Genomic DNA, 9867 nt, shown 5'->3' with positions numbered 1-9867 from the left:
AAATGGATGGATGGATGGATGGATGGATGGAATATTAGAAGAACTCCTGTGACTTGCATATGGGACACAATAAACATCATGTTTATTCCTGGGAAACTTATCAGGCAGCTGTTTGTAACATTAGGACCATCCATCTATCCATCCATCTTTTTCCGCTTATCCGAGGTCGGGTTGCGGGGGCAGCAGCCTAAGCAGGGAAGCCCAGACTTCCCTCTCCCCAGCCACTTCGTCCAGCTCCTCCCGGGGGATCCCGAGGCGTTCCCAGGCCAGCCGGGAGAGATAATCTTCCCAACGTGTCCTGGGTCTTCCCCGTGGCCTCCTACCGGTCGGACATGCCCTAAACACCTCCCTAGGAGGGGTTCGGGTGGCATCCTGACCAGATGCCCGAACCACCTCATCTGGCTCCTCTCGATGTGGAGGAGCAGCGGTTTTACTTTGAGCTCCTCCCGGATGACAGAGCTTCTCACCCTATCTCTAAGGGAGAGTCCCGCCACTTGGCGGAGGAAACTCATTTCGTACACGTGATCTTGTCCTTTCGGTCATGACCCAAAGCTCATGACCATAGGTGAGGATGGGAACGTAGATCGACCGGTAAATCGAGAGTTTTGCCTTCCGGCTCAGCTCCTTCTTCACCACAACGGATCGATACAGCATCCGCATTACTGAAGACGCCGCACCGATCCGCCTGTCGATCTCACGATCCACTCTTCCCTCACTCGTGAACAAGACTCCGAGGTACTTGACCATCATTGCTAAATATTATTAACTTATCATTTTCCTTTGGCACTGTTTCCCTAGCATTGAAAACGGTAGTTATTCATCCTCTGCTTAAAAGAGCTAACCCCGATTCTGAAATCCTGCTAAACTACCGGCCGGTGTCGCAGCTCCCCTTTATCTCTAAAATCCTCGAAAAAATTGTTGCACTGTAGTTATTAAATGAACACTTAGCGTCTAACAATCTCTGTGAACAGTTTCAGTCCGGTTTCAGAGCAAATCTCTCTGCGAGACAGTCCTCGCAAAAGTGACTAATAATCTATTGCTGTTGCTGCTTCTTGATCTCAGCGCTGCTTTCGATACCGTTGATCATAATATTCTATTTGAACGTATCAAAACACGTCAGACTTAGCCTTTTCTTGGTTTAACTCCTATCTTACTGACAGGATGCAGTATGTTTCTCATAACAACCTTGGCCCTGCACTCGTCAGTAATAGTATGCTGCCGCTAGGTGACATCATACGCAAATACGGTGTTACCTTTCACTGTTATGCTGATGACACCCAACTCTACATGCTCCTAACGCTGACTAACATGCCAGATTGTAGTCATCTGGAGGGGTGTCTAAATGAAATCAAACAATGGATGTCCAGAAACGTTTTGCATCCTGCTAGACAAGGGCACTTATTTAATAATACCACCATAACATTTGACAACCAAACAATTACACAAAGCGACTCGGTAAAGAATCTGGGTATTATTTTCGACCCAACTCTCTCGTTTGAGTCACACATTAAGAGTGTGACTAAAACAGCCGTCTTTCATCTCCGTAATATCGCTAAAATCCGTCCCACTTTGTCCACCAGGGATACTGAGATCATTATTCATGCGTTCGTTACGTTTCGTCTCGTTTACTGTAACATAATATTTTCGGGCCTCCCTAAGTCTAGCATTAAAAGATTACAGTTGGTACAAAATGTGGCTACTAGACTTTTGACCAGAACAAGAAAGTTTGATCATATTATGCCTATACTGGCTCACCTCCACTGGTTTCCTGTGCACTTAAGATGTGACTTTAAGGTCTTACTACTTATGTATAAAATACTAAACAGTGTAGCGCCATCCTATCTTGCTGATTGTATTTTACTAGATTTCTAAGAAGCCCAGCTTCTCAGTAATTTCCAAAGCCCCAAAAAAGTCTGCGGGTTATAGAGTGTTTTTTATTCGGGTTCCAGTATTCTGGAATGCCCTACCGGTAACAGTTAGAGATACTACCGCATTTAAGTCCCGACTTAAAACTCATTTATGCACCCTCGTCTTTAAATAAACCCCTTTTTTGGACCAGTTTATCTGCCTCCTCTCTTTTCTGCTCTCAGGTTATCAGGTGATTGCAATGTAAAAAAGAAATGCGCTTGGATTTAAGCATACGCACAATTTAATACATCTGAATTTTTACTAGCGTATGTAGTTTTTTGGATTTGAATGTATGTCTACTTTTTAGTACGAATGCCACACAACTGTTCTTACACGAGGCACCACATTCAATACATAGTGCAAAGATTCTGACTGGTGTACATGCTGGTAGATTCACTTCAAAATACATCCCAACGGTACTTTAGATAAAACTGTTAGCAAGTTTTGAACAAATAAACTATGTGCATTCCAGTGAAACATTGAAAACATGTTTTTGCATGACATTCTGACATTGAAATTGTATTTAAGTCAAAATATCAAGGTATTTTTAAAAGTTGATTTAAATCATGAACGCAAGTAATTTACTGTCATTAATCTTAATTATTAAAAAATGTAAAAGTGTGATTAATCTGATTAAAAATGTAATAGTTGGAGAGCACTAATGTTCATACATTAAACTCTCCTGTATTTCTGCCCTGCTCAAGCGCGTCTCGACAGTAGTCAAACTTGCCAACCCTCCCGGATTTTCCGGGAGACTCCCGAAATTCAGCGCCTCTCCCGAAAACCTCCCGGGACAAATTTTCTCCCGAAAATCTCCCGAAATTGAGGCGGAGCTGGAGGCCACGCCCCCTCCAGCTCCATGCGGACCTGAGTGACGTGTCGACAGCCTGTTTTCACGTCCGCTTTCCCACAATATGAACAGCGTGTCTGCCCAATGACGTTATAACTGTAGAATGATCGAGGGCGAGTTCTTGGTTTCTTATGTGGGTTTATTGTTAGGCAGTTTCATTAACGTCCTCACAGCGCGGCAACAACACACAAAAACAGCAGTCACGTTTTCGTCTACCGTAAAGCAGTTAACAGCAATGTTGTGACACTCTTAAACAGGACAATACTTCCATCTACTGTACATGCATATGTGACAATAACATCTAGGGCTTTTAGAGAGTGCAGTGCCCAACTGCGCACACAACAAGGAGACGAAGCAGAATGCATCATCAGAGAGGGTGTTCAGCATGGTTAGAAAAATAGTGACAGAGAATAGAACAAGGATGGACAATTCAACCCTTAACTCAACAATAAGTAGATGAGTGTTATGTGTGTGTCCATCCATCCATCCATCTTCTTCTACTTATCCGAGGTCGGGTCGCGGGGGCAGCAGCCTAAGCAGGGAAGCCCAGACTTCCCTCTCCCCAGCCACTTCGTCCAGCTCTTCCTGTGGGACCCCGAGGCGTTCCCAGGCCAGCCGGTAGACATAGTCTTCCCAATGTGTCCGGCCTCCTACCGGTCGGACGTGCCCTAAACACCTCCCTAGGGAGGCGTTCGGGTGGCATCCTGACCAGATGCCCGAACCACCTCATCTGGCTCCTCTCGATGTGGAGGAGCAGCGGCTTTACTTTGAGCTCCCCCCGGATGGCAGAGCTTCTCACCCTATCTCTAAGGGAGAGCCCCGCCACCCGGCGGAGGAAACTCATTTCGGCCGCTTGTACCCGTGATCTTGTCCTTTCGGTCATAACCCAAAGCTCATGACCATAGGTGAGGATGGGAACGTAGATCGACCGGTAAATTGAGAGCTTTGCCTTCCGGCTCAGCTCCTTCTTCACCACAACGGATCGATACAGCGTCCGCATTACTGAAGACGCCGCACCGATCCGCCTGTCGATCTCACGATCCACTCTTCCCTCACTCGTGAACAAGACTCCGAGGTACTTGAACTCCTCCACTTGGGGCAAGATCTCCTCCCCAACCCGGAGTGTGTGTGTGTATATGTGTAAATAAATGAACACTGAAATTCAAGTATTTCTCTTATTTATATATATATATATATATATATATATATATATATATATATATATATATATATATATATATATATATATATATAATAAAAAAAATAAAAAAATAAAAAATAAAATATATATATATATATATAGCTAGAATTCACTGAAAGTCAAGTATTTCTTATATATATATATATATATATATATATACATATATGAAATACTTGACTTGGTGAATTCTAGCTGTAAATATACTCCTCCCCTCTTAACCACGCCCCCAACCACGCTCCCCCCCCGACCACGCCCCCCACCCCCCACCCCCACCTCCCGAAATCGGAGGTCTCAAGGTTGGCAAGTATGACAGTAGTCCAAAAGCCTTGTTTAGGTGTTAATCCAAAACAAAATGTAAGTCGCCTGAGTGTTTTTTTTTTTCATTTTTGGACAACGACCAAAATCAAGTAAGGTCTTTCCCACTGTTTTTGTTGCAGGACAAACTTCATAACACATGCTATACAAATGTACTCTCACTCAGTCATGAACTCATATGAGGGGGCTGTGTTTGAGTATAAACTGCAGTCGGCCACAGAGAATTCATTCATACTCTCCTGCCTACACACACATGCAGGAAACCTTGTAAAAGACTTGATTCAGTGTGTGATGCAAAGTAGGTGTGAGGCCAGGCCCAGCTAAGTGTGCCATGCTTTCCTTTGGAGTTGGCTGACAGGAAAAGCGCAGTGATTTTAGGGGCTGAGCCTTTCTCAGACAAACTGCTCTACTCTCCAGACTCTAAAGGCTGAGGGGGAGGAGGTCTTCTTCAGATGAATAACACTGAATAAGCCTGTCTTGGTACCATTGGCCTGTCTTTGATCCGTTCTTACACATTCTTGGAGTAAATTCATCCTTTGCATGGTCTTTTGGTCTTTCTACCTTTGGTCGAAGCAGTGGCAGCTGACTGAGAGAAAATGATCGACTACGGTAAGTTTAATTTTGTTCCTTCAAGCTGACCTGATTTTCTCACAGAAAATATACTGCATGGGATTTTTATGGTGGAGTAAATGTGGCATGCATGTATGTTGTGTGGTATGAAAACAAATGTAAACCATTGGAGGTAAACTATAACACATTGAACGCTCATGTTTGAAACGCTAATGGTTTGTTGATTTGGAGTTGGAAATAGTAGAAGGAGAAGTTCACATGTGTTACCTTCTTGGTCGCACCTGGGTTGACCGAATGAGGGTGCAAGAATGCTAAAGGCATCGAGCTAGAACTTGAAACCGTCAACGCAAAATCTGCCACAAACTCTTAAGAGGAACTGCACTTTTTTGGAAGTGTGTCTATTGTTCACAATCCTTATGTGAGAACAGCACAGTTTGATTGATTGATTGATTGAAACTTTTATTTGTAGATTGCACAGTACAGTACATATTCCGTACAATTGACCACTAAATGGTAACACTGAATACGTTTTTCAACTTGTTTAAGTCGGGGTCCACGTAAATCAATTCATGGTACAAATATATACATATCAGTCATCACACAAGTTAATCATCAGAGTATATACATTGAATTATTTACATTATTTAAAATCCGGGGGGGGGGGGGGGGTAGGTTTGGTTGATATCAGCACTTCAGTCATCAACAATTGCATCATCAGAGAAATGGACATTGAAACAGTGTAGGTCTGACTTGGTAGGATATGTACAGCGAGCAGTGAACATAGTGAGTTCAGAAAGCATAAGAACAAGTATATACATTTGATTATTTACAATCCGGGGAGGTGGGATGTGGAGGGGGGAGGGTGTTAGTCAAGGGTTGATGTTGCCTGGAGGTGTCCTTTTAGTGCGGTTTTGAAGGAGGATAGAGATGCACTTTCTTTTACACCTGTTGGGAGTGCATTCCATATTGATGTGGCATAGAAGGAGAATGAGTTAAGACCTTTGTTAGATCGGAATCTGGGTTTAACGTGGTTAGTGGAGCTCCCCCTGGTGTTGTGGTTATGGCGGTCATTTACGTTATGAAAGTAGTTTGACATGTACTTCGGTATCAGGGAGGTGTAGCGGATTTTATAGACTAGGTTCAGTGCAAGTTGTTTTACTCTGTCCTCCACCCTGAGCCAGCCCACTTTGGAGAAGTGGGTAGGAGTGAAGTGTGATCTGGGGTGGAGGTTTAAAAGTAACCTAACTAGCTTGTTCTGGGATGTTTAGAGTCTAGATTTGAGGGTTCTGGAGATGCTAGGGTACCAGGAGGTGCAAGCGTAATCGAAAAATGGTTGAACGAGAGTTCCCGATAGAATCTTCATGGTGCTTTTGTTGACCAGAGAGGAGATTCTGTAGAGAAATCTCGTTCGTTGGTTGACCTTTTTGATTACCTTGGTTGCCATTTTATCACAGGAAAGATTAGCCTCCAGAATGGAACCTAGGTAGGTGACCTCATCTTTCCTGGTGATAACAATGTCACCCACTTTATAGTGAAGTCACTGACTTTCTTAAGGTTGATTTGGGACCCAAATAGAATGGATTCCGTTTTACCTAAGTGTATGGATAGTTTATTGTCAGCGAGCCAGGTGCAAATACTACGGAGTTCAGCACTGAGGATTTTTTCCACCTGTGACACATATGTTTTTGTTGTTGTTTGTCTTTTTAATGCATTTCTACTAGTAAAAAAAAGCTAGCAAATGTCCGCTAACAATGGAGGTAATGGGAGTCATAACGTCATTTGCGCCCATAAAGCGCTCTAAAAATATCCCAAAACCTTCATTAAGGTTTTATATACATGCTGTAAGTGTATATGTAATGTAGTAACAGGCACATTCATAATGACATGTAATGTTTACGTATTTTGGTCATTTTATGCATACTTCTCCATATTAATTTCACAGACGCATCACAACTTTCTCTACTTCCTTCAACAACAACAACAACTGCTACTATATGGAGTGCCGAATATAAAAGTTCAGTCAGAATTTTCTAGCAGATATATTTCTCAGATTTAATTCTATGAAGTAAAATTACCGCCAAAACTCCACAAACTCAAATGTTTTTTTCACAGACTCAAAAATGTTTCACAAACTCAAAAACAAAATGTTTTCACAAACTCAAAAAAGGGTTTCCCCAACTCAAAAAATTGTTTCACAAACTCAAAAATATTTCACAAGCTCAAAAATAATGTTTCACAAAGACTCTAAAGGATTCACAAGTAGAAAAAAACAATTGTTATCAAGTTAATACTTTGGCACATTTTTTTCCACTTTTTGTTCGACGTGCAGAAATTTGTTTCTCACACGCAGAAAACGTAGTTCGCACTATTCAACGACAGAAAAGTGGTGGTGCTGAGTCAATTTAAGGCCGACGGAGCTAGTGATTTGCGACACTGTCGTCAATAAGAAATAACAGAAGGAGAAGAAGAAAAAGAAGAACAAGAGACACTTAATGGAACCCCCCATCTAGGGAACACCCACAGTTGCGCTGACAACGTGAGAGTGGACACATGATCCAAAATGGCTGATGCAGTGTACGTAAGTACTGTATGTTAAATTTTGCTAATCCAAACTTTGACAAAATATTGTTTATAAACAGCTTATGGTTGTTATTATTTCGGTTTTTGAATGTATTGTGTTGTTCGGTTGTTTAAAGCAATACACTAAAATGTGTTTGTGCATTTTCATTAAGTGAGAATTACAAATTTGTACAGGTCATTGCTTATTTATATAGCAACTAAATTTAAGACATTTAATAACGTGTGATTAATAAACAAGTTGTTTATTTACTATTAAACTTTAATTGTGATTTAACAATGTAATTATACTGCAAGAAAGGACTCAAGGCTCAGATGATTTTATGATGTGGTTTTAATTTGGCTGTGTCTTTATCTGACATGAAATAATGTGGAAATGCTTATTTCTGCCAGAATTACGTTTTGTTGTCTATCGTGTTTGGCTTAAGACAAACTTTAAAATTGTTTTTTCTAAAGTGTTACGATTAAACGTATATGTTTAAACTGCATATAAGTAGGCTGTGGAGGCTTAATGTTTGGCATTTATTTTTGTATTAGACATGTATAAATGCATTTGCATTCATAACATTAAGAAAAATATGTAACCAAGGTAAATCCAAAATGACAAGGAGTCTTTGTTTTAATGTGGTTTGTGTTGTGTCTTAGAAAGGATGTCCGTGTTGTTATCCTCCCTAGTTGTGGAAACCTGCACTTTTAAATATTTTGATCAACAAATGGTTTGTTTAAATACTATTTTTAATATGTCACATCTTGATTGTGTAGGTTGACAACTCAGTTCATTGTTGCTTGTTTGAGGAGTTCAATATTTTCAAAATGCCAAATTTGCAAATTTTTCCTCTTATAGAACAAGACGAGGTTTTGTGATGGACAAACCCCACAAGTGACGGAAATAGATGTGGTCTCCTTCCAGTGTCCACAGGTTTGTTGGGCTCAAAGCTCAGAGGTCCCTTGTGAAATATGGAGGTGAGTACATCTACATTATCATGTTTTCTAATCAATAGTTACATTTTTATTGTTTTTTTTTTTAAGTAGTAATACCTCCCATGTTATGAAATTACTTATTTCTCTACTTGAGGATGTTTTGGATATCACTTACTTACGTCTGTGAAGCATAGTTGTAATTAACCACTTCAGAAGTGATGGCGCAGGGATGGGTGTTATTCGTTGAGTCGGCTGGGTGTCAACTCACACGATAGAACAACAGGCAGCTCTCCTGTCATTATCAACATCTTTATTGATTTACCTAAAACACATCACTTACTGTTCAGCTAACATATAAGCGGAAGTTGCAAACCTTCAAACTAAAGTACAGTTACAATTACGCCATAACGTTTCACTTATACTGCACATATACAGTACAGGCTAAAAGTTGGGACACACCTTTTCATTTCAATGCGTTTTCTTTATTTTCATGACTATTTACATTGTAGATTGTCTCTGAAGGCATCAAAACTATGACACCTGTGAAGTGAAAACCATGTCAGTTGACTACCTCTTGAAGCTCATCGAGAGAATGTCAGGCTTGTGCAAAACAAGTAATCAGAGCAAAGGGTGGCTATTTTGAAGAATCTACAATATAAAACATGTTTTCAGTTATTTCACCTTTTCTTATTAAGTACATAACTCCACATGTGTTCATTCATAGTTTTGATGCCTTCAGTGACAATCTACAATGTAAATAGTCATGTAAATAAAGAAAACGCATCGAATGAGAAGGTGTGTTCAAACTTTTGGCCTGTACTGTATATTCCTTGGAATGAAGTTAAATCACATTTCTTCATATTATACCACACATCACAATAAAAAATATCAATAATGCTTTTTGTAGCAAATAACACTTACACTGTCATTTCTTAACTACTATATAAACCTTTTTTACCCACACTTCAAATCAAGGGTGCCCATTATCTCGATCGCGAGCTACCTGTTGATCTTGGAGTGGTTGTGAGTCGATTGTAGTCTGATGTTGTAGTCCAGTGGTTCTCAACATTTTCACCAAGTACCACCTCAGAAAACACTTGGCTCTCCAAGAACCATCGTAATGACCAACATTGAAATACAGTAGTGTGGTAGGCCTAAATATTTATTCAAAACAAGGCAGAGGTTTTATTTAACAAGCATATGTAATATTTTGGCCACTGTAACATTACACACATGACATACGTTAACTTGTATGTACTTTTTATTTTTTATATAATAGTAAAAGTGTGTTTTTATCTTTTAATGACACAGGCAACAGTCCAAGCCCTGGCAGCTGTACACTGTGTTCCCATTGAAAAGGACAAGGAATTACACTAACCAGGATAACAGTATGTATGACTGGAGGTAAGTTGCTTTATAACCTCAGAAAATATAAATGATTATGTAATAAACACGTGTTTTATTTCCTTGTTGAAACAGTGAGAAACAACCGCTTGCTCACTATCTCACCAAGAACCTAAGTAAA

General features: G+C 40.4%; 1 protein-coding gene across 1 annotated transcript in view; it reads left to right on the top strand.

The window, feature by feature from the left end:
• Window positions 1–4754: 4754 nt before the first annotated feature.
• il16 (interleukin 16) overlaps window positions 4755–9867 on the top strand; it is a 119816-nt gene continuing 114703 nt past the window's right edge. Inside the window, exon 1 of the mRNA XM_061963865.2 lies at window positions 4755–4883. Within this exon, the coding sequence (XP_061819849.2) occupies window positions 4871–4883 (13 nt within the window). The 5' untranslated portion in view covers window positions 4755–4870. The remainder of the gene's footprint in view (window positions 4884–9867) is intronic.

The sequence above is a fragment of the Nerophis lumbriciformis genome, linkage group LG06, assembly GCF_033978685.3.
Source record: "Nerophis lumbriciformis linkage group LG06, RoL_Nlum_v2.1, whole genome shotgun sequence".
Classification (NCBI taxonomy): domain Eukaryota; kingdom Metazoa; phylum Chordata; class Actinopteri; order Syngnathiformes; family Syngnathidae; genus Nerophis; species Nerophis lumbriciformis.
This window is presented reverse-complemented; position numbering and strand designations above follow the sequence as displayed.